The sequence below is a fragment of the Lynx rufus genome, unplaced genomic scaffold (genome assembly GCF_022079265.1).
Source record: "Lynx rufus isolate CCGP_SWC_20201006 ecotype Redwood Valley unplaced genomic scaffold, mLynRuf1.p SCAF_1, whole genome shotgun sequence".
In the NCBI taxonomy this organism is placed as follows: domain Eukaryota; kingdom Metazoa; phylum Chordata; class Mammalia; order Carnivora; family Felidae; genus Lynx; species Lynx rufus.
In genome coordinates, this window is record NW_025814823.1 from 21,974,302 (window position 1) to 21,999,757 (window position 25,456).

The 25,456-nt window shown below is 35.6% G+C and overlaps 1 protein-coding gene across 5 annotated transcripts in view; it reads left to right on the top strand.

Annotated features, from left to right (window-relative positions):
• CAB39L (calcium binding protein 39 like) overlaps positions 1 to 25,456 on the top strand; it is a 131,844-nt gene that overhangs the window by 28,131 nt on the left and 78,257 nt on the right. For 2 of the 5 annotated variants that reach the window (XM_047079519.1, XM_047079533.1), the window contains 3 exons: positions 6,599 to 6,798; positions 20,254 to 20,395; positions 23,985 to 24,149. In XM_047079519.1, the coding sequence (XP_046935475.1) occupies positions 20,285 to 20,395; positions 23,985 to 24,149 (276 nt within the window). In that variant the 5' untranslated portion in view covers positions 6,599 to 6,798; positions 20,254 to 20,284. Of the gene's footprint in view, positions 1 to 6,020; positions 6,799 to 20,253; positions 20,396 to 23,984; positions 24,150 to 25,456 lie in introns of those variants that run through there. The other 3 variants (XM_047079527.1, XM_047079540.1, XM_047079549.1) reach the window with 3 other exon arrangements.

Consider the following 25,456-nt stretch of genomic DNA (forward strand, 5'->3'; position numbering starts at 1 on the left):
AGAGAGGGAGACACAGAATCCGAAGCAGGCTCCAGTCTCCGAGCTGTCAGCACAGAGCCCGATGCAAGGCTCAAACCCACAAACTGCGAGATCATGACCTGAGCTGAAGTCAGACACTCAACCAACTGAGCCACTCAGGCACCCTGACAGTAAACACTTTTTTAACCACCAGTGTGTTATTTTGATGAACTAATCAATTTAATATTGTGCCTTTAAAAATTCTGTAACTAGTTATAAGACTTATGGCTAGTGAAGTAGATATGTATCAAAGATGGAATCTAAGTCTTAAAATACTCAATAATGTGAATTTGACTACTAAGGTAGAGGAGGTATTGGAATTCTGCATAGTTACACTACCACATATAGTAATAACTTTTCCCAACATGTTTTTGTATTTGAATTACTGTAGAATCATTGCTTATTTTGTGAACCATGATGTCATTTGACCATAACTTGATCTATATGTATCATTTGCATTTTTAACTTTTCCTCTCTGCTTTTCTCAATAGCTGATACAACTCCATGGCACTACATTATTTATAGGTTGTTAAAGTCTCTAATAATAAACAATTAAAATCTCATTCTATGGAATTTTTTTCAATTGTGAATTAACAATGTAAAATAGAAGTTTTGATTTTGTATCAGGTAAACTAATCCAACATTTTGACATTGGAACTCTCTAATATAATGGTAGTTGTATATGCTTAAAAGTACATTACAAGTTAAATTATAAGTTAACTTGAAGGACACCTGGGTGGCTCAGTTGGTTAAGCATCTAACTCTTGATTTCAGCTCAGGTCATCATCTCACAGTTCTTGAGATTGAGCCCTGCATCAGGCTCTGCACTGTCAGTGTAGAGCCTGCTTGGGATTCTCTCTCCCCCTCTCTCTCTCCTCCTCCCCAGCTTGCTCTCTCTCTCTCTCTGTCTCTCTCAATAAGTAAACATAAGAAATTAAAAAGAAGCTAACTGAGAAAAATTGATTTTTTATTTTTTAAAGTTTATTTATTTTGGGGGAGAGAGAGGGAGAGAGAGAGAGAAAAGAATGAGCAGGGGAGGGGCAGGGAGCGAGGGAGAGAGAGAATCTCAAGTAGGATCCATGTGGAGCCCAACACTGAACTCAAACTCACAAACCACTGTGAGATCATGACCTGAGCTGAAAACAAGTGTTGGACGCTTAACCTATTGAGCCACTCAGGCGCTCCTGCAAAGAATTATTTAAACTTCACTTATTAGTTTTATTGTTAGAAATTTGATAATGTTACTTTGAATCTATGTTAGGTATATTGAAAGATAACCACATCATTATGTTAATGTGTTTTGAACTAAGATTTTTATGTAAGAGAAGACAAATATAAAATTTAAAAAGTAGAGTTGAAACTCTGTAATGTTAGATATAAACTAATGATATTTTTTTAAACGTATTTCCTAACTTTGATCACTGAAGGATCTAGAAGCAGTGACATCCCGGTAGCAATGAGTATGCCTGGTACCCAAACTTCGCTAAAAACACTGGAGCTCCCTGGAGAAATGGCTCATTCCAGATCTGTGACAGAGTAAATACAAAGTGAGGCTGGGACATTCTGGTGAACTAGAAAGCAATAAAAATTTGAGGAGAATGGAATTATATCAAAAGTATGCAGGAAGTATCTTGAAGTGGCTTCCACTGGACATATTTGGGGAAATTTGCACACTTATTATAAATACCTCTTCTATATCATTGCATATCCCCTAGGGTTCACTGGTCTCAGTTCAGCTCTGTGCAAACTCTAGTGTAGGTGGAACCATACATAGCTCTATTTCCTGCTGTTCTGCAAGCCCCTGGCTTTTTGCAGTGTCCACAGGGAAGACTCACACATATGCACCCTGAAGGTACAGAGGAGTTAAACTCAAGTGTATGGCAGTTAATGCTCTTTTGGGAAAGCCTTTCTTTAATCAATGGAAAATGAAGCCAGTGAATAAATTTTATTCTTTCTCTTTTCTCCTCATACCTTAGCGGTGGTCCTGAAATGTGCTTATATGGCTCTTAAGAGGTTCAGTCTGACAAATTAAATAGGTGGCCAGCTTGATAATGCATATTGTCATAATTGGCTCTCCCTCCTTTATTTTATTCCTCTTGTCCCTCACTCCTGCTTATTGTGATTGGATTACTTTTAAAACTAATATTACATAAGGCTTTTTCTTCAGACTCTTCTTTTTTGGGAAACCAAGCTAGAAGGATGGCATCAAAAAAACTAATGCATGTAATTTATTGAAGCACTGAATATATAAAGATTTATGAATGATTTTGAATGATATTCAAAAGAAGAGAAAGACTTACCTCACCAAAAACAATCTTTTATTTGCAACCATTGAAAGTGAAGGTTACCAGCTTTTTACTCTCAGAATTGGTAATTAAAGGAAGAGAATTAAGCCATTATCATTCTTTTTCAATTAGAAATATAGTTGAGGAGAAGCTCTTTCCTACAAAACAGTGCCAGCCAATATAGCAGAAAGAAGAATAGAATTTTTTAAATGACCAGTTTTCAACCCCTGATGAAATGATTGATTTAGGTTAGGGTCATCAGTGAAGACAAATTCTTGCAGAAAGTCTTAGTGGAGAACTGTATATTACTGCATGCATGTTACAAATGATCACTCTATACCTTGTTAAAAAGGACAGAAAGTCTTTTCAACAAATAAATTTGCTATTATTACCTTAACTCATAGTAGTACCTTAATTATTACTTAAGATTTTAAAGTCATATTGTATTTTCCTGGTTTTTTGCATGCCTAGTAATTTTTGACTGGGTGCCAGACATAAATTGTATGCTGTGTGCTTTACATGCCTAAAAATTCCCTTAAATATTTTGAATCTACTCTAGGATGCAGTAAATTTATTTGGAAAAATTTTAACCTTTCAGAACTTACCTACTTGTAAGCTCTGTAAGGAAGCACCAGAACAACTTTTAATCTAGGGCAAATTTGGTCTCACTGCCAAGGCAGTATCCTTCAGAATATTCAACCCAACTTTCCATATATTATGAGATTTCTTCATTCTGGCTGTTGGGAACAGGAACTATTTCCAGCCCTGTGTGAATACTGGGAATTCTTCAGCCTGATTCTTTCCATTGGTTCATCTCTTGGCCTTGGAGAGTTTTCTCACAGACGTGCTAATCAGTTCTCAGATGAAGATCTGAAGAGAATCCTCTGCAGGTCTCTGGGACTGTCTTTGCAACTCTCTCCTCTCTGGTATTCTGCCCTGTGATTTTAGGCACATTGGCCTTCTTGAATTCTCAACCCTTGTCTCTTTAACTCAGGGAGACTGCCATGCTCTGTTTGGGTTCCCCTTCCTGTTCTGCTGCCTGGGGCTATTACCTTGTTTGTTTCCCTTCTCTCAGGGATTACTGGGCTGAGCTGCCTGGTGTCCAGTGTCTAAAAACCATTGGTTTATATATTTTGCCCAGTTTTTAAGTTATGTAAGACAAGAGTAAATTCAGTCCCTGTTACTTCATCATATCCTGAAACAAAAGTCACTGTAATTGTACTTTTTAATTACTCTGTTCAAATAATTTTTAAATGACTGTACTTTAAGAAAAATTTTTTAAACTTTTAATTTTGAGAGAGAGAGAGAGAGAGAGAGAGAGAGAGAGAGACAGAGTGCAATCAGGAGAGGGACAGAGAGAGAGGGAGACACAGAATCTGAAGCAGGCTCCAGGCTCTGAGCTGTCAGCATGGAGCCTGATGCAGGGTTCAAACTCATGAACCACGAGATCATGATCTGAGTCCAAGTCAGACACTTAACCTATTGAGTCACCCAGGCACCCTAGAAGAATGTACTTAAAATTTTTTTCAAGTATTAATAGGATTAGTTAAAGAATATTTGCTTATCTGTTAAAATTTTTTTAAATAACTTACTTTTATCATCTTCTTTTCAGAGAATGAAGTTGTACCATTTTTCCTTTGGAAATTTATTGCCTTTTTTTGTGACTTAATATATGGCCACTTTTTGTGATTTCTTTGTGTGCATTTTAAAAAATGGTGTTTGGTAGGAATCAAATGTAAACACATATATAATCATATGTAGTCAGTCTTACTATATACTTTAAATACCTTGTCTTTATTTTGTGCCTTAGAATCATAGATTGATATAATGTCTCTCAGTGCTAAAATGACCTAAAAAATTTTTACCTCATAGTTATTCTAAACACCATCCTTACAAATTCTGAATATCTTCAGGTATACCAGAACTTTTTGAGTATAATCTTGGACTCAGGAAGATACAAGGCACTTAATACCCTTTAGTGATAATATCCATTTAACACTTTATTTATTTTTATTTTTTAGAGAGAGAGTGCAAGTGGGGGAGAGAGAGAGAATCTTAAGCAGGTACTGTGCTCAGCATGGAGGCTGACACAGGGCTCGATCCCAAGACCCTGGGATCATGACCTCAACTGAAATTAAGAGTTGGACGCTCAAATGACTGAGCCACGCAGGCACCCCTCCATTTAACATTTTTTAAAAGTAGGGAATAAAACTCTATGTTTTACAAAACTACAAATTAAAGGAATAATTGACAGACTAATTTCTAGTCATCTTTGGTGCCTATTTCTTAGGTGTTAAGAACCAAATTACATTATAATATATTTAAGTTTAAAAGTCTACTTTAAATGAACCACCTTAAGAAATACATATTTTAGAATACAAATATATGTATATTAGGGTATATTTATTAAACATATGATATATAGATTAAGAAATAAAGCCAAGCTTTATTTGCTTTTTTCTTAAGGGTAATAAACAATTTAATCTATTTACAGATTTAAAAAAATTTTTAATAATTTTTAAAAAATGTTTATTTATTTATTTTTGGCAGGGGGAGGGGTAGAGAGATGGGGAGAGCAAGAATCCCAAGCATGCTCCACACTCTCAGTGCAGAGACTGCCACGGGGCTTAATCCGAAGAACCGTGAGATCATGACCTGAGCTGAAATCGAGTTGGATGCTTAAGTGACCGAGGCACCCAAGTGTCCCTGTAGATTTTTGCTTTGCACTTTATTTAAGCTCATATTCTTAGGGATGCTTTAGTTCTGCAGAGACTAAGATTAAAATACAGTAGGTCTACTGACTATTGTCAGTTCTGTAATTGAGAGGTCTGTCATCAGAAGAGGAGCCCTAGGGGTACCTGGGTGTCTCAGTCGGTTGAGTGTTCAACCCGACTTCAGCTCAGGTCATGATTTCATGGTTTGTGAGTTTGAGCCCCGTGTGAGGCTCTGAGTTCTCAGCACAACCTGTTTCTGATTCTGTGTCTCCCTCTCTCTCTGCCCCACCCTCCCCCACCAAAATAAACAAACATTAAAAATAAAATAAAAATAAAATAAAAAAAGAAGAGGAGCCCGAGAATTTTGATTGGAAATATAAACTGGGAGACAGAACCTGAAAGTCTTTGGGACTGAGGAACTAGAAGAGAAAACTCCAAAGCAGGCCCTGACTCCCTGACTGGCCTTCTCTCAAGGCCAGCATGTATTCCAAGCTGAGTACATTGCCTCTTTAATTCCAAAGAATCCTACAAATGTTGTCTAAGCCTGTCACCAGCCATTCCACTCAGTTTTCTACTTAATTCTTCATTCTCAACTTTTGCAGAGAGATCCATAATTTTAAGGTATTTTACCTTATAAATCTACATGTGTAATAGTGAAAAAGTGGTATTATAATAGTCTTTAGCCTTATAAATTCTCATCGAAGAGATATTAATCATCCTGAGCAGTGTTTGTGTATGTATACGTGGAGGGACGGGGGCTTCTAAACAAAGTAATTGTATTTGGTTTACACATAAGTAGTAGAAGCTGTTCTACTTAATATTTTCAGAGTCTATATGTTTCTGTGTTCTTTGTAATTTTCCCTTTTGTAACTACAAATGTTGTTTCTAAGTTTCAAAATATGCCATATTTTAAAATACAGTAAACTTCCACAAAATTACACTTAAAATTAAAGTATGAATACTAATTCTAAAATCTTCCTTGCTTTTTAAAATCTGAAGATTAAATTCATAATACTTGAGTATTTCCTTGCTACATTTTTATTATGATTAGGAATCAGCATCTTCCCTGAGAAGCTAACATATTAACAGATGTATCTGTTATTATCACTGTCAACACACCTTTGTTAGAAACATTTTTAAACAGCATTGTCAGGCCAGTTTAATCTGTGGACAGAACCCCATACATGAACGACTATAGGACTTTAAAGGGAAAAGATGGGATGAGAAAAATATTTTGTTTATCCCTAGACTGTTTTGGGAGGAGGGAGCAAGATTTAAATTTGCCTCAGCTTTAATTGCTTTACACACATTCTTGTGACGCACAGTTGGGAGGGAGGAAGAAAAAGAGGGAGCTGTTACTGTGTGGTATGTATCTAAAAGAGTGCATTTGAAAGGGAGAGGAGAAAGCAGAAGCAAGCTGGTCTGACCAGAAACAGAACTGCCTGTGACAGATTAAGAGACAAGCGAGGCTTGGAATCTGAGAGCAAGCAAAGAGAGTGGAAATTTACAGCTGCCCTGTGTGAGTGTTCAAGTGATCATTTTCTGCTAACGTTTTCCGGTGGTAACTGTTACTCTTCAAAGAGAGAGAGAGAAAGTCAAGACGGGATTGTGGAAACTCTTTTCTCTGCAACGCTTTGGTAATAGGAGGCACCCTCTATTAAATGGAAGATAAAGCTACTTCATGTAAAGTGCTTTGAGCCCAAGAGAGAGCTGTCTTCAGCACCTCACCATGTGTCTACTTTTTGTTGCTTAGACAAGCCTGGACATTTCTGTAACATTTGGTGAGTATCAGCCAGGTTATCTATACTAGTTCATAGAAATGGAATTAATATGGTAAACTTTAGTTTCAGTAAAGGTTTTACAGTTATTGCTTATACATTCATTTTAAATTGTGTTGTTACCTTGTTTCTTTGTGCATGATGAACTGCTGTTACTAGGAGAGGTTTAAAAAAACAGCAACTACAAAACAATACTTCTCTGTTGCCTAAGGCACTTGAACCATTACCAACTATTCTGTGTCCATGGAATATCTTATTTTGGAAATGGGTTTTTATTTACAGAGGGTTACCAAAAATAAAATAGTGGCAGTATACTACTTTTCATGTTTCTTTTTCAACTGCATAAAAATTCAGGAGTTACCTCTTTCTGTGTATTGTCACTAAATTTAAAATTATCAATGTGATGTTTGGTATCTTCAATTATTATAAATTACACCCTTCTCTCATAATCCCAGTGGAAGTGTTAATGATACCATTATTTACAAGGACATATAATTTAAATATTGAATGCTTCTGTTAGATCCAATAAGTGACACATGATTTTTTCCCCAAATTCTGTAATGAATGTAAGAATTAGACAACGTACATATCAAATTTACCATTTGATACAAAATGGATGCACATGGATTTCAAATTAAGGATTAAAACAGTTATTTTCTTATAGCTGATACCGAGCTCTCACATAATATTTTTGTTCTGCTGAAGAACTGTTATAGCCAAATGCATATATGTATACAAGCAATACAGCAGAAAAAAGAAAAATAAACTCATAAAATATGTATTCACATTCCAAGAAAAACTTTAATTGTACAACCTTAACAGGAGATTGTATACTCATTTTTTATATGTCTTTTTAAAGGCATCAGTGGAAGACACGTAATCATTCTTCTGTGGGAGGAAGGAAATATACATTGTTAGCTGCTAAAGTGAGTCATTGCATAGAGGTGCACCATTCTAGGCAAAGTTTCTAATTTCCTCTCTGCCAGCATCAAAAAATATGTCCTTAGTGATTCAAGTGAGTCCTTTAAGGCAGAACAACTTAGCTGAAATGAAAACTTCAATAGAGTGTCAGTAAACATATCAAAAGGGTTTATACCCTAGACATAATATATAAAGTGGTGCATTTCCTCTATGTGTGCAGAAGCCTGTAGAACAGGTTTTGTTTTGTGGTTTCTTTCTTTCTTTCTTTCTTTCTTTCTTTCTTTCTTTCTTTCTTTCTTTCTTTTTTAATGCCTTTGACCTATGTATAAGAAGAAACTCAGCTGATCTTTGGAAACCTTTTCTGGACCAGTATCTTGCACTTAAAGTCAAAAGTAAATAAAATAAAGATAATATCACAAACCAACTTTTCTTCTTTACTGAAGTTCCCATACTCGGTCCTTCTTAGACCAGTGGAAGGTTTGCATACAGCTTCACAATTGTCAGAATAATTTTTTATGTTAAGCTAGTAAGTCACTGGTATTACCTTGGTGGTAGCACCATTTCTTAAGCCCATAGGAATGTAAATATAACAATAAAGATTAAGTCATTCTCAGTTTACAAATATTTTGTACTTCAGAAGTTTATTGTGAATGGGTTGTTGGGAATTTGGGACCCATCTTCCCTGGAAAATAATTCAATAAATGATTGACTTTTATTATAACCTGAGAACATATTACAGTCATAGTATAGAAAAACCATTGCCACCCTGAAAAATACTAGAAAAGCAAGTCTAGTAATGAAACTAAATGTAAAAACAATTCTATTGAATAAGACATTATTTTTATTTATCTTAGATATTAATGCTTGAAGAAAAGCAAATTTAATGAGATGAATGGGTTTTGGGAAAGATGCTTATAAATAGGATTTCTAGGTACTTTTGAGAGCTTCCATGGTTGATTGCATTCCCTTTATGAGACCTTATCCCATGTTAAGATTAGTGATTTTTGTTTCCCTTGCCATAGGCATATTTCTAGCCATTGCTTTTACCCTTATCACCCATTTCTAGAGTCTAGCTCAGTGGCACATAAGTAGATACCTAATAAATAGTTACTAGATGAGGCCTAAACTTTTTCTTTGGTTCACAGAAATGGAACTGATGAATTTTTGCAAGATACCCAAAAAAGGAAAGGGGTTTAGGGGCGCATGGTTTTCATTATGAGAAAGATATGGCCTGATAAGAATCATTGAATTGTGAGACACAAAGCAATATTAGTACAGAATAGGCCTAACTATTCTGAGAAAAAGGGAAGACCTTGGTATAACTTAGTGGCAGCCCTGAATGAGTAGGGATGGTGATGGGGGAGGCAGTTTACAAGCTTGGTATCTTGAGTACATGGGACATTCTAAGGTAAGGTGTCACCTTTATGTATTTGCATAAGTGTACCAGGACTCATGAAGAAATGTGGCCTATTAGGAAAACTCAAATTAGGTCTATCTAAATTAAGTTTAGTGACACTGGTCCTAAGAGTTTCTCTAAAGTGCTGTAGTACGAAATTTAAAAGTTGGCAATGTAATAAACACATATAATGAAATAAACAACACGGTGAATGCAGATTGCACTTAGATGACTTTCAGTGGCAGAACAACTTTTCCATTTGATCAAGAAATACTTTCTTTGTTCTATTTCAAAAACTATAAACCTTGTCTTAATAATAACAATATCTAACCAAAACTTGATGATTGTTATGTATAATATGTATGTGCTTACAGGAAAGACTAAAAAAAAGTCAATTTTGAGTTTCCCTTGATAATTCTGTTGTAAAGAATAACCATTTGTGAATTTCAGTGAGATCTGATGCTTTGAATACAGGTACTAGTTTTTGAGAATACGGACCTAGCTTCAGACCTCTGCTATAAGTTGAGATTATGAAATTCTAATATAATATTCTCATTCATTGACAGTCATTAATCAGTAATAAATGTAGAAAATTTTAGCTCTGACAAATGCCTGGATCTGTCAACAGAAACATCGCTATAAACCTAATGAATGAAGTTACTGGTTGTTTTTCCTGGAATAGTAGTCTAGTAGGTTATTATTTGTAATAACAAATACATTAGCTGTTGTGTGTCTTCCTACCTTCATGTGCTAATTGTGTTTTTAAAATTATTTCACTGGTTACAGTACACTAGAATTAAGGAACAGTTCTCAAGGACATGGGTTTCTCTTAAAAAAGAGTTTTTATTCTGATGCAAGTCTGACCAAGGCTTCCAGATGAATGAGGATGCATAAGAAACTTCTCACAAGTTTTCCATTTCTGTGTAAATTGTCCAGTTTTAGAAAAGCTCTCTCCTAAACTCTGTTAATAAAACTTATAAAAACAAAATCATTCTTAGTCATTTTGAACTGAGAAAAAGAATGATCAAAGTCCTTATTTATACTCTATTGCCTACAGTTTCACTCATTTCTATAGGTTTTCAAGTGAAAAATTTAATTGTAGTGCCTAATTACATTTAACATATGTATTTTAAAATAGAATCATTAGGGGCACCTGGGTGGCGCAGTCGGTTAAGCGTCCGACTTCAGCCAGGTCACGATCTCGCGGTCCGTGAGTTCGAGCCCCGCGTCAGGCTCTGGGCTGATGGCTCAGAGCCTGGAGCCTGTTTCCGATTCTGTGTCTCCCTCTCTCTCTGCCCCTCCCCCGCTCATGCTCTGTCTCTCTCTGTCCCAAAAATAAATAAACGTTGAAAAAAAAATTTTTTTTAAATAGAATCATTAAAGAAGCCATTGATTGGAAAACACTTTGACATGTATCATATGCTCTATAATGGATTTGGTGTCATAATATGCATAACTAGAATGATATGCTTTGTAATTTATTATCTCTGTGAAGGCACTTCTAAATTATGACTTTGTCAGTGGGGGGAAAGGGGACTACTTGGATATGACAAATACAGCAGAACCATTGGGAATACTTAAAAATTTTTTAAATATACATTAAATCAAATTTACCCATTTAAAGAGAACAGTTCAATGAATATTGACAGATGTATATACTCATGTATATACATTAAAAAAAATGAATCTTACTAGCCCAATTATCTGCCATAAATGCACTTTGATCATATCGTGTCTGTGAGTTCTATTTGCAATACAGATAAAAGAATGCTCATTACTGAACTTTTGTGGTTTTTTTTTTAAAATGTGGGGCTAAGTTTGTTTTATTTTTTTTTAGTTTAAGAGAAGGTAATTATGCCTTAAGTTTAAATTAGCAAGCTCTAAGAAAGAATTTTGGAAATGTTCCTCTCTCACTCATTGTTGATTGTAAAATAAACATGTGAAAGGAAAGAAGGCTCATTTTTGAGTTGGCTTTCTTTCAGTGAATAATTTAAATTAAATAAAATGATTTAAAAATAGAATTAGTACATGAAGTTAGGAAGATATATAACCACTAAGTTAGAAGTTTGGTTACTTTTTATGTTTTTATCTATGGAAATCTTGAGATTTTTCTTGGCTTCAGAGATGAATTCCTCACTTCCTTAAACTTTTACGGGAAACCTTTGAACTATTTTTGAACAGTATAATTGGAGGTTAAACATAAAGGCCTGGAAATGCTCATTAGCCCCTACAGATAGACATTTATTCCCCTTTAAATATTTTAAGGAATAAGAAACAAGGAAATTGAATGTCCCAAATGACCTTTTCTCCTAGCTTCCTCTTCTCATTCCCCTATAAACGCTCCTCTCCACTTATATCACTGAACATGTTCAGATGACTCACTCGAGCGATTGACTCGGGGCCACCTTTAACAACACTCACATGTAAGTTAGGGATATGAAGCATTTTACCATGTATCAGAAAAGGGAATGCTGCCAAAATCTACTACAAAATCTACAGGGCCTGAGTTCTCTGGGAGTAGAGCTGAGTAATTTTTTTTGGCTTTCTCTCCAGAATCTGAGCCAAGTTCTACTCTTTATGAAAATTTCATAGCCAAAGTAACAGAAATCATATTTGTTTGACTAATGCTTTGAAAAGACATGGTGACCAGATATTCCACAGTTTGAACTTTAAAACACAGTTAGTTGTTCAGTTATTGAAAAATATCATTTACGAGAAGATGTTTCCATTATAAGAGCATTTGCGTGGCCTGTTAAACAAAGTTTGGGAAAAAAAAAACAAAATCTGAAGGAAAAAGAAAATTTAGCATACATAAACCGACTACCCAGAAACCATCACCATTAACTTTTGTAAATTATTTTTTCTATGTGTATGTTTTGTGTATTTGTGTTTTGTTTGCTTTTAAACAGTTCCATAATATGGAATGCTGTTTTTAACATTTCCATTTTATTTCACATTCTTTGCAAACATTTTCATAGCCATACAATGTACTGCATTTCATCAAATCTAAGAAGCCATTGGTTATAAGTCATATACTTTATATACCATTAAAAAAGAAGGAAAACAACCTACTATTTAGGGTAAAGTTTCCTCAGTTGTAAAAAACACCTCAATTTCAGAGATGTTAAAATGTTTTTAATAATGTCTCAGAGAAAACCCTTAGTTTATCTTGCTAACATAGATTTCCAGAAACAGAAGTAAATCAGAGGTTGTGAACATTTAAGAGTTCTAGATCCATACTGCCAAATTACTGTCCAAGTAATATTCCCATCAGTGTGACCCGAAGGGGAATGAGATCAGGGAGATGTACCAAGGGGGTTGTTTAAGTTGTTTTGTATTTTTTAAGCTGGGTGGTAAATATACAGGAACTGGTTACATTGCTTTCTGTTTCTTCTTCTATATGCCCCAAATATTTTATCTAAACCAAATTAAATTAAAATATTTAAGATAAGGGGCATCTGGGTGAATCAGTTGGTTAAGCCTCCAACTCTTGATTTTGGCTCAGTTCATTATCTTATGGTTTGTGAGTTTGAACCCTGCATCGGGCCCTGCATGAAAGTGTGGAACCTGCTTGGGATTCTTCCTCTCTCCCTCTCTTTCTATCTCTCTCTGCCGCTCCCGTGTTTTCTCTGTCTCTCAAAATAAATAAAATAAACTCAAAAAAATTATTAAAAAAAATAAATAAGATATCTAAGGGGAAAAGTGCTGTTGAAGCATTTTGATTAGCTTAATGGTGTCACAATCCACTTGTGAGCCAACTGCTGTAGCCAAGGCAGTGGAAGGAATATTTTGGCCACGCCTGGGTCATGTTCTGCCCTTTGGGTAGGGTGGGGTGGGAAGTAGAGCAGACAGGTCTATCACCAGGAGAAACAGGGACCAAATAGCTACCAGAGATTTTCTTTTTCTTTTACTTTTCTGATTCAGTTATTTCTGCTTCTATTGTTGCTATTTGCATCTCTCTCTTCTTGGAGATTTTTGGGGTGGTTTCCTTTTTAACTTGAATTCTTATTTATCTTTATTCCTGTATGAATTAATTATAATTGTAGATTCTTACCCTCCCACATGTCCTACCAACAATAACAAGGCTTCCTTTCAAGAATTATTTCTGATTTTTAGCATTTATTTTGTTGAACCCTTGTGGGTTTGATTCCTTCTCGTCTCATACGATTTTTAGTAAGCATACACAATCTGTTCACACACAAATATGTTTGCTAGAGATTCAGTTAAGAAGTTACAGACTTTCAGAACTCTGTAGGTTTTTGTCTATGTTCTTCTGACATTTAGTTTTGTGGAAGTTCAAAGGCAACTTGACTTTTATCCTTTGTTTTTGTTAAGGTCATTTTATAGGAATGAGCTTTGAGAGCATAAATTTTGTTTCTTTTAAAAGCCACAAGACACTGAATTTGGGGTGTCATCATTAATCTCAACTAGAGAAGTTCTTTAGGGGAATAGAGGTTTTGATTTTTTTTTTTTTTTTTTTTTTTTTTGGTCTGCTGAAGCTATTACATCTTTCTTGCCTCTGCTTCATTTTTTAGATTTTTTTTGTTCTTGTTGGCTTCCTCCACCTCCCCCCATTGTTGTAATACCTGTTTTTGTAGGATAACACTTTATCTTTTCCACATCTCTGTAATATACATATATAGGTGCTCAGTAAGTGTTTTTTTAATGAACAAATGTAGACTGACTAATTTTGTACCTTTCAGTTGTCCTCAGTCAATTTTCCATGGGGTCGTTTCTGCTCTGTGCAGGTTTGGATTACTAGACTGTATGTGTGTGTATGGATATGTGTTTTTGATCTTTCATCTTGGCTGGGTTTTAGCTGAAGTCCTTTTCTCTCTCTCTCTCTCTTTTTTTTTTTCCAGTTACGTTTGTTCTGTCTCCTACAGAGAACTGATTTTGGAGGCAACCTTTCCTGCCTAAGCCCATAGGGCATTTCTCCCCTTTCTTGGGCTGCATTTTCTTTTTTTTTTTTTAAATAGACCCTACATTATTTGTTGTTTATTCTGTTTACTCACTCTTGAAAATGGAAAAGTACAACAGGGCCAGTGTCAGTCCACAGACGTTTGTTTGCTGCATGACCCGTTATCAGCACTACACTAGAGGGCATGTTGGTATGCGCGGCCTCCATAGTTTTCAGTGCTCAACAGGCATTCCTCTAGTGTCAGTCTGTTGGACATAATCTGGCATCTTCTCCTGTCCCTGCTTCCTGCTTTGCTGAAATATAATGTATATTCTAACAACTCTGAGGTGGACTTTATGGAAAAATTACTACTACCCCTTTCTCCCCAGAAGGCACCATTTTCAGGACTCTGTCATTCCTTTTGTCTCTACCTGAAGCACTTTGTCTTTAGCCATGATGGATAGATAGTAGGAGTCAAAGACAGAATGGATATGGACCAGTGATGAGCAACCTAGAGCTCACTGTATATAACCGGTCTAATTTCAAAATATGATGCTCTTTCTTTAAGAGCCCTCTCTTACAGTATGGCAGTTCCTCAAAAAGATTAAAAATAGAACTACCTCATGATCCAGCAGTTCCACTTCTGGATATTTATCAGAAGAAAATGAAAATACTAATGTGAGAAGATATATGCACCCCCATGTTCATTGCAGCATTATTTACAATGGCCAAGAAATGGAAACAACCTAAGTGCCAAGCAATAGATGAATGGGTAAAGAAAATGTGCCTCCCTGCCCCTGCCCCTGTCCCTGTCCCTCTCTCTATATATAATTCACACATAAGTATGATTCACCCACAAAAAAGAATGAAATCTTGCCATTGATCAATATGGATGGACACTGAGGACATTGTGCTGGGAAAGTAAGACAGACGAAGAAAGACAAATATTGTATGAGTGTACTTATGTAAGTGGAATCTAAAAACAAAACAAAACAAAAACGAGCTCATAGATGCAGAGAACATATTGGTGGTTGCCAAAGGTGGGGGGGTGGGAGTGGATGAAATGGGTGAGGGACAGTCAAAAAGTATAAAGTTCCAGTTACAAAAAGCAAATAAGTCATGGGGATGCAATAAGTAAAATAAAATAATTAAACTAGTATTAACAAACAAATACAATGTATCTGGCCTTTCCCAAGGCATTTGGCAATTTTTTTCGATATCTTCATAAATGAAATGAAAAAATATGAGTTAGGGTGATATGACTAACTGAATTCACAGTTAAAGTTTTTGAAAATGAATGCCCTCATTTTATAGATAGAACAAATGACACACAGACAAGGGTGATAATTTCTGAATCATAGTGGATCAGTTACCAACCCAGACCAGATGAAGTTTTGTTTAGCAGGTAGTATTGAGTGCCGGTGGCTCATTTGTTAAATGACCAGTGGGGTAAATGATATGATGCACATGCAAGTGACCAGCGTGGCTGCCCAGAGTAGGAAGGGCAGCCAGGAGTTTGAGGGCGATACAGGAAGGTGTTCAGTCTAGAGGTGGGTGGGGCTGGTTATGATCTGAAGAGAACAGAGCAGTTAGGAGAGTTTCATCTTAATTTGTGGAGGATCAGGGGCTGGGGCTGCTTAGTTTGAGATACAGGTTTTGATTTCCCTCATGATATGGATCCCAGAACTGAAGAATAATGATCCTATGAAATTTAAAAATATTATTAAACTGATTTTATACATAGTGGTTATAGTAAGTAGATATACCTAAAATATGAAAATAACGAATTCAAGAAAGGAATACTGTATTGAGGGGCATTATACTCTGTGTCTTTCTTTCCCTCTGTTATATGATCTCATTGATCCTAAAATGTTTATTTTCTCCATTTAATAGTAAGTTCTAAAGAGCAAAGATTGTATTTTTCTTGTGCATAGCTCTATCCTAAGTACTTAGCAAGATTCTCGTGCTTAGTACTTACTGATTGTTGAATGAATAAGTAAATGAATAAATGAACAAACCAACACGCAAATAAAAAGTTGGGACACAGCAAATCAGGAAATGCTGGGTAACTACCATGTTAACATGGGAGTCCTGAAAACATTTGTAATTTTACCAGAATTCTCATTAGAATTAGCTCAATACAAGGAGAATTGAGCAGAGCAATAAGTAATGAACAAAAATCACGTCATATGATACCATATTCTAATTTGTATTTTGTTTTGATGTCAGGAAGCATTTAGTTGAAATTCCCACAGTCAATTATCTTTACCTTAGTGCAGAAGAACCACATGAGGAAAAAGAACAATTATACAAATGCATTTAGCTAAAAAAACAACAACTTATAATGCTAAGTATTTTATCATTAAATATTTAACAATTAAAGAATAAATGTACATTTTTTAAAAGAAAAAGTGTGTGAGTCAAAGAGCCAGAAATATCTAGGGCACTTAATTAAGACAATATCATATCTCAATTATGTCTCAATTATTATTATGTCTCAATTATTAAGACAATATCCTATCTCAACTATGTCTTTCTCTTTCATGAAATAATTTATTCATTATGACGTAGAACCTTTTGTAATAATAGCAGCTAAACATTACAGAGTACCTTACTTATACAAGGCCCTATGCAAGGTGCTCTACTTTTTAATCCTCATAATCCTAAGAGGGAGATATTATCATCGCATTTACAGATGAGAACAGAGCCTATAGAGGGATCACATCCTGTGCCCAAGATCACTCAGGTCGGAAGCAACAATTTGCTTGCTCTGCCCAACTCTGTAATGACTGTTTCAGCACCCACCCTACTTCCACACTACATATGCTTTTAAATTATATGCTACCTTCATTTATTTATGTGTAGGGCTGATTACTAAAGAAAAACCTAGTCTATCTTTATAATTTTATTCTTGAATTTTATTAAGGTGCATGATATAATATTCTTCTGATTCTCTCTTTTTTGCACCTGACACCATCCACTGAGAATCAGTGTGATCCTCACATGCTTTATCTTTGAATCCTCTGTCAACTTTCAGTATCCACTTTAGAGGCTCCCTGGGGTCTCTTGCTTTTCAAACTTATCCTTGCCTTGAGGGTGGGCAAGTTCCCTTCCCACTGACTTTCCCCACACTGAAAAGCTGAGGCACCCGACTGAAAACAGCATCTCTTCTGAAAACAAGAATTGTTTTTTTAGGTCTTCTGTTTTATCATCAAAATCCACACTTACCACTTTGATTTCTACTTCATAACATATACATATCTCACTGGAATTCTTGATCACAAACAACACATACTGAAGGAATTTATTGGAAGGATATAAAGTAGCTCATAGAATGGCAGAAATGCTAGAGAATCAGAATCGGAAATAGGAATCTAGGGGGATTAGGGATTTAGGACCATAACCATGGTTTTGCTATAGGAATAGCTAGTTAGAATGCTGCTATCCACTGATGTGCATGTTTGTGTATACATGTTTGCATGATATCCTGCATTGATTAACTGCATCATTGTTAGTAAGAAAAATATTAGAAAAAATGGAATTAACCCAAATGTCCATCAATAGGGTATTGGTAGAATAAATGATATAATAATTTAAGAAGAAAATGGGGCACCTGCGTGGCTCAGTCGGTTAAGCATCCGACTGCAGCTCAGGTCAAAGTCTCGTGGTTTGTGAGTTGGAGCCCTGCCTCAGGCTCTGTGCTGACAGAATAGTATATTGGATAAAAGTTATTGTAATAGAACTAACCATACACTCATAGAATGATATTCAAGATATTTTAAAAAATGGGAAAAAGTTACAAAATAATGTTTAATATTATTATATTTTTGTCTTAAAATACATTTATTTTGGAGGTGCCTGGGTGGATCAGTCAGTTAAGTGTATGACTCTTGATTTCAGCCCAGGTCATGCTCTCACAGTCGTGAGATCAACAACTAACAGCATGGAGCCTGCTTGGGATTCTCTCTCTCCCTCTCTCTCTCCCCTCGCCCACTCACGTGAACATGCCCTCTCTCAAAATAAATAAATATTTAAAATACATATATATATACGGGTTGCCTGGGTGGCTCAGTTGGTTGAGCATCTGACTTTGGCTCAGGGCATGATCTCGTGATTTGTGAGTTTAAGCCCCAAGTCTGGCTTTGTGCTGACAGCTCAGACCCTGGAACCTGCTTCAGATTCTGGGTCTCCCTCTCTCTGCCCCCTCCTCCACTCATGCTCCGTCTCTCTCCCTCTCTCTCTCAAAAATAAACATTAAAAAATTAAAAAAGTATATATATATATGTGTATACATATATATATGCGTGTATATATATATATATATATATATATATATATATATATATATTTAGGGGCACCTGGGTGGCTCAGTCGGTTAAGCAGCCCACTTCGTCTCAGGTCATCGTCTCGCGGTTCACGAGTTAGAGCCCCGCGTCAAGCTCTGTGCTGACAGTTCAGATTCTGTGTTTCCATCCCTCTCTCTGCCCCTCCCCTGCTCACGCTCTGTCTCTCTGTCAAAAATAAATTTAAAAAAACATTAAAAATATATATGTTTATTTCTATATGTATAAAAAATTTCAGGAGGAATATATACCAAAGTTTTTTTCTCTAGGTGGTTAATTAATGGAACACTTTGATTTATTATATCATATTTCTGAAGTGTTTGAAATGTTTTTGTTAATAAGTATAAAGTACTTGAATATGCCTCTCCTCACTGAAGCTTTCAATTATAATTTTCTCCCTAATACTTATATTTTTAGTGTAAGTAGGGCAATGACAGCCATATTTAGCTTTCTCTGCTCTACGTAAATAGATGTTCTCAAAAACAAGAATTAATACTCCTTTTCCTCACTCTCCTCACCCTCCACTGTGGTAGGCCTCATTTCTTTAGTGAGTATGGCCAACTGAATATGGAAGAGTAAATAAAGAACAGATTCTAAATAGTTTCACATTGCAATTTTGTGATTGTCATGGAGTAGCATTAAATATTGCTTTACCACAGTATGTAGATTCTTTTTTTTTTTTTTCCACAGTATGTAGATTCTAATCCCACTTTTGTTTTACATTTTTATCTATCATTGTTGTCATCACTCTCATCAGTTAAAATAACTAGTTTTAAATATCAGCTTATTCTCTAAAAGTACTCCTTTTCCCATTGGGATTTTTTCCCAATCATTGTAGTGTAGAAAAAAATTTTAAACTTTGAGTAAAAACTATTAGGCAAAGTTTTAAAAATATGTCTTAAAATACTTATATGTATTTAAATTTGGTGTAAAACTTGATGAAACTCATTTTAGTTTGATCAATATTTAAAAAAATTGTTTTAAATGTTTTATTTATTTTTGAGCAAGAGAGCATGAGCTGGGGAGGGGTAGAGAGAGGGGAACAGAGGATCCAAAACAGGCTCTGTGCTGACAGCAGTGAGCTCAGTGCAGGGCTTGAACTCATGGACCTTGAGATCATGACCGGAGCTGACGTCAGACTCTCAAGCAACAGAGCCATCCAGGCACCCCTAGTTTGATCAATATTAATATTTCAAATTATTGAATTAAGATTATTAGAAACTTATAAGACATTTTGGTATAGTAATTTAATCATGTTAAGAGTTAAAATAATTGCAAACTGGTGGAACCACTCTGGAAACAGTATGGAGTTTCCTTACAAAATTGGGAACTTGCAGCCCAACATTTATAGCAGCATTATCTACAATAGCCAAATTATGGAAACAGCCCAGGTGTCCATTGACTGATGAATGGATAAAGAAGATGTGGTTTATATATACACAGTGGGATATTAGCCATAAAAAAGAATGAAATCTTGCCATCTGTAACAATATGGATGGACATGTAGGGCATTGTGCTAAGTGAAATGTCAGACAGAGAAAGACAAATACCATATGACTTCACTCATGTGGAATTTAAGAAACAAAACAAACAAGCAAAGGGAAGAAAAAAAGAGAGAGCAGCAAACCACGAAACAGACTCCTAACTATAGAGAAAAAACATGGTTACCAGAGGGGAGGTGGGTGGGAGGATGGGTGAAATAGGTGATGGGGATTAAGGAGGGCACTTGTGATGAGCACTGGGTGATGTATGAAATGTTGAATCACTTCATTTTATTTATTGAACACCTGAAAATAATATTACACTGTTAACTGACCAGAATTTGATTTAAAACTTTAGGAAAAAAATTAAAAAGAGTTAAATTCATGATTTTTGTTTGCTTATTTGTTTGTTTTTAGCATTCTGTATTGGAAGAAGAGATTTCTATAGATGAAAAAGATGCCTTTGTTTAGTAAATCACACAAAAGTCCAGCAGAAATCGTGAAAACTCTGAAAGACAATTTGGCCATTTTGGAAAAGCAAGACAAAAAAACAGACAAGGTATGAACTAAAACAATAATGTTATTTTTTAAATGCATATGTTCCAAAACCAAAAACCAGTATAAAAGCTTGATGAAGAATCCCAAATATGGTCTGTGATGCTCACATAAAGTTTCTATAAATACATTTAAGTGTGGCAGGGCACCTGGGTAGCTCAGTCGGTTAAGCATCCAACTTCAGCTCAGGTCATGATCTCACAGTTCATGGGTTTGAGCCCCATGTCGAGCCCCATGTGTGTGCTGTCAGCACAGAACTTGGAGCCTGCTTCGGATTCTGTGTGTCTCTCTCTCCATCTCCCCTGCTCACCCTCTGTCTGTCTGTCTGTCTGTCTGTCTCTCTCTCCCTCTCAAAAATAAATAAACATTAAAAAAAATAAAAAAAATTGATTTCAGGTTTTATGCAATTGTTAAGTCTGTTGCCTTGAACTCTTAGTTCACTCTCTTGAGCCTCTGACCAAACTTGGATCCCTTTAGACTATAGAGCTTAAAAATCTAAGGGGTTACACTGGAATATAATGTTATACTGACATGAAGGATAAAACAGTTTTTGTTTTTTGGGTTTTGGTGGGGTTTTTTTTGAGAGAGAGAGAGAGAGAGAGAGAGAGAGAGAGAGAGAGAGGGAGAGAGACAGGGCATGCACAAGTGGGAGAGGGTCCGAGAGAGAGGGAGAGAATCCCAAGCAGGCTCCATGCTGTCACTGTGGAACCTGATGTGGAGCTTGATCTCATGACTGTGAGATCATGACCTGAGCTAAAATCAAGAGTCATATGTTTAACTGGGTGAGCCACCCCAGCTACCCCAAGACATTTTTATTTAAAGATCAACTGATAATTTCTATGACAGTGAACCTCATTTTAACATTTTTCAAAGGTCCTACTAAGCAGGGTTTCCTCATAGGAAGGATTGTTTTTATTATTTTATTCCTTCAAAGGGATGTTGGATCCTGCATATTCAATTTCTCTCTAAAGTGACTAGTATATGGCAAGACTTAAGAGATCTATAAAATAAATATTCTTCAGTTCACAGTATCTTTCTATCTCAATGTATAATACAATCTTGTATTCTTATAGGAATGTAGGAATCTATTTTCTATCCGACATCTTATAAGGGATGTAGAACTGTATTTTAAATTCTTGTGTACTTGTATAATATTGAACCAAATATTGGCCCAATTAGAAGAAATGACCTCCATAAAAGAGTAAATATGAATGGCAGAAGACAGGAAAAAAAAAACCATAAAAAGATACTCATTTCCATAGTAGTCAGGAAAAAGCCAATTAAAACCATAGCACATTCCTATTATACACCCACTATCTTGGCAAAAATGGAAAATGTCTCATATTAAGTGTTGGCAGGGATGGAAAGCAAATGAGAACTTTCATCCAGTGTGAAGGATAAAGTACAAACTGGTGTTACTGCTTTGGAAACCAGCTTAGTATCATCTGTCGTATATGAAGATGTGCCTGTGCTAAAACCTGCAGTTCCACTCCTAGGTACAAACTCTAGAGATAATCTTGCACTTAGGCACCAGGATGCATGTATAAGAGTGTTCATAGCATTGCTCTTCATAATAACCCCTCAGTGGAAACAGCCCAAATGTCCATCAAAGGTAGAACTGAAAAATTGTAGTCTCACCATCAATGGAATACTTGAGAGCAATGAAGTTTAAGGCACTGCTGCCTACGTGCAACCGCATGGATGAATCTCGCATACATAATACTGAATAAAAGAAGCACCTCATAAAAGGACACAGGTACTATTCCAAAAAGTTCAAAATTGGCAGAACTAGACTATATTGTTTTGGAATGCAAACACAAGTAAGAAAACTGTAAAGAAAACTGAAGAAATGATGGTCATCAAAGACATAAAAATATTTTCTTCTGGGTTGAAAAGGTTGCCTTCAGGTGACTTCAGGGTTTCTGAAAATACTGTGTTCTTGCCCTGTGTTATGGTCACATAGCTGTTTGCTTTATAATTATTCTAAACTATGTAGAATATGAAATATTCTTCTCTGAATAAATCTCACACTTTGAAGAGACTTCCAACCTTTAATAAATTAAGGATTGTTTCAGTCAGATCTTAAGATGTATCTGGAAATTATGTTTTTAAAGTAGTGTTATGCTGCTATGAATTACTTTTATTTAATTTGCCTTATTCTCTTAATTTCCTGCTTCAATTATAATGATTACAGTAGTACACTTGAAAGTATAAAACTATATTTCTTTAAAAATATTCAGCAAATTAAATTATTAACTTATTGGCCTGTTCTCCTTTGCTCCCCTGCATTAATTAAAAAAGATTTATTGAGTAAATTCACATGCCATATAATTTGCTCCTTTAAAGGGCAAACTTTAAAATTTACAATTCAGTGATTTTTAGTATTCTCACAAGGTTCCACAATCATCACCAATATCAAATTCCAGAACATTTTCACCACCCCCAAAAGAAATCCTGTACTTGTTAGCAGTCATTCTTCATTCTCCCTTCCCCAAGCCTGAGCACCCACTAAATCTACTTTCTACTTCTATGGATTTTCCTATTATTCTTTAAAATATAGAGAATTTTTTTTTAAGTTTCCTAGATAGCAAAAAAAGGCAATGATTATGTGGGAGAGATAAGTGGATTAACAAAATTTAATGGGTTTTGATAATCGATTGTGTGTCTGACAATTTTTTTTTAATTTTTAAAATTTTTTCTTAAAAAAAATTTTTAATGTTTATTTTTGAGGGAGAGAGAGAGAGACAGAGTGTGAGCCCGGGAGGGGCAGAGAGAGGGGGAGACACAGAATCTGAAGCAGACTCCAAGCTCTGAGCTGTCAGTGCAGAGACCAACGTGTGGCTCAGGCTCACAAACCATGATATCATGACCTGAACTGAAATCAAGAGTTGGATGCTTAACCGACTGAACCACCCAGATGCCCCAACAATTCAGTTTTATTACTTAGTCTGTTAAAAAATCAGAGTAATAGGAATTTGTTGAAAAACCTTAACAAATGCTTTGAATAAAGACGAGTAGCTACGGATAGGTCTTCAAAACAGTCAATTTAATTTTTAAGAGTAAAATTTATAGTTAATTACTAGCAAAGTTGGACTATGAATATGGTTTTAAAAGTTTTTTTTTTTAAGTTTATTTTGAGAGAGAGAGAGAAAGAGAGAGAGAGAGGGAGGAGTGGGAGCAAGAGAGAGAGAGGGGAAAGAGAGAGAATCCCAAGCTGGCTCTGCACTGTCAGCATAGAGCCCAGTGTGGGGCTTGAACTCACGAACTGTGAGATCATGACCTGAGCCAAAATCAAGAGTCAGATGACTAACTGAGTGAGGCACCCAAGGACCCCGAATATGTTTTAAAAGAAGATTGTTTTAATTACATTGACTAACTAGAAATACTAGAGATATTTTTTATGTGAATAAATTTTTGCAACATTTTCCAAAATAGAAAAAGAAATGTCTATGAAAAAGTGTTTTTTTGTTTGTAACTGTAGTGTTCTTTGATCATAAATAAACAGAATCCAAAAAGTAGATTTGTTCGTTTGTTTGTTGATAGCTTGAAAATATTCATTCCTCATAACTATGAGTGTATTTTTTGTTCACCAGGCTTCTGAGGAAGTGTCGAAATCACTGCAAGCAATGAAAGAAATTCTGTGTGGTACAAATGACAAGGAGCCTCCCACAGAAGCCGTGGCTCAGCTCGCACAAGAGCTCTATAACAGTGGCCTGCTGGTGACATTGATTGCTGACCTACAGCTGATAGACTTTGAGGTAAACTATCTGTAAAAGGATGACGCTTCTGTTTTTTAATTTTAGTGTATACAAGATCATAAATACTTGACTTTTTCTATTATTACCATTCATATATTATATAAAAACCCAGTATTTTTCTAAAACTTCTAAAATTTCTTTAATAAAGCAAAAATGTATCTTATAGTTAATTTTTCTGCAGGTAGGTAGCAAGGTTGGTGGCCAATAATAATAGTAATAATAAGAGATAACTTTGAGTGCTTACACATGCCATACAGTTCTAAGCACTCATCTCCTTTAATCCCCCCCCCTTTTTTTTTTAAATTTTTATTCTCAAGTTAGTTAACATACAGTATAGTCCTGGATTCAGGAGTAGAACCCAGTGACCCATCTCTTACATATGACACCCAGTGCTCATTCAGAAGAGTGCCTCCTTAATGCCCATCACCCATTTAACTCACCCCTCACGCCCTCATCTCCTTTAATTCTTAAAACTACCTATGTGATTGCTACTATATGATTAGCCTCATTTTACTGATGAAGAACCTAAAGTTCAAAGATAATAAGTAATTTGTGCAGTCACTCAGGTACTTAAGAGCCTAAGCTGTATTCAAGCTTAATGTCTCTCAGGCCTGTTCATTTAGTTAAAGTATTATACCAATGATTTAAGAAGTTTGTTAAATGCTAGTAATATAGGATATTTATCTCATTTTGAAAGCAGTTATACCTCATTTATCTAGATAATAAGTGAGCTAAATAAAAAAAAATTTAGAAATGTTAAGTGGTGAATAAGTATAGGCATTTAATTACCTGTGGCCTGAGAGCAGTGTTTTTCAGTGAACAGGCTGTATGTAAGGCAAGTTTGGCCATTGGCTGTTTGAGTGATGGAAGTCTTAGCTTTGATTTGTTTGCTGTTTTGTTACCACCATTACTAAGTGCTTGGGTTTCTATTGATTTTCAGAGATAGAAGAAAATGCAAATTTCTGAAATAGCTTTTAGTTTTCTCACTGAGGAGATGAAAGGAAAACTAATTATGGTGATTACAGTGATTAGACCAAGATAAGGTCAGGGCTCTGGGGATCTGTGGAAATACTAGCCCACAGCTCTTTGGATGGCTTAGATAGGGGAAGATTTTTGGCTGAGGGCACGGGGAGGAGGAATGCAGAGCAAGACTGTTCTGGAGACGGGAAGCCAGGTGTGTTGGCTGAACACTATACTGAGTGGAGGACCCCAAAGGGTCCAGACTTCAACTCATCCTTCCTTTCAGACACACCTGCCTTTTTCTTTCTTTCCTTCCTTCCCTTATCTATTCTTCTGTTTTTGACATT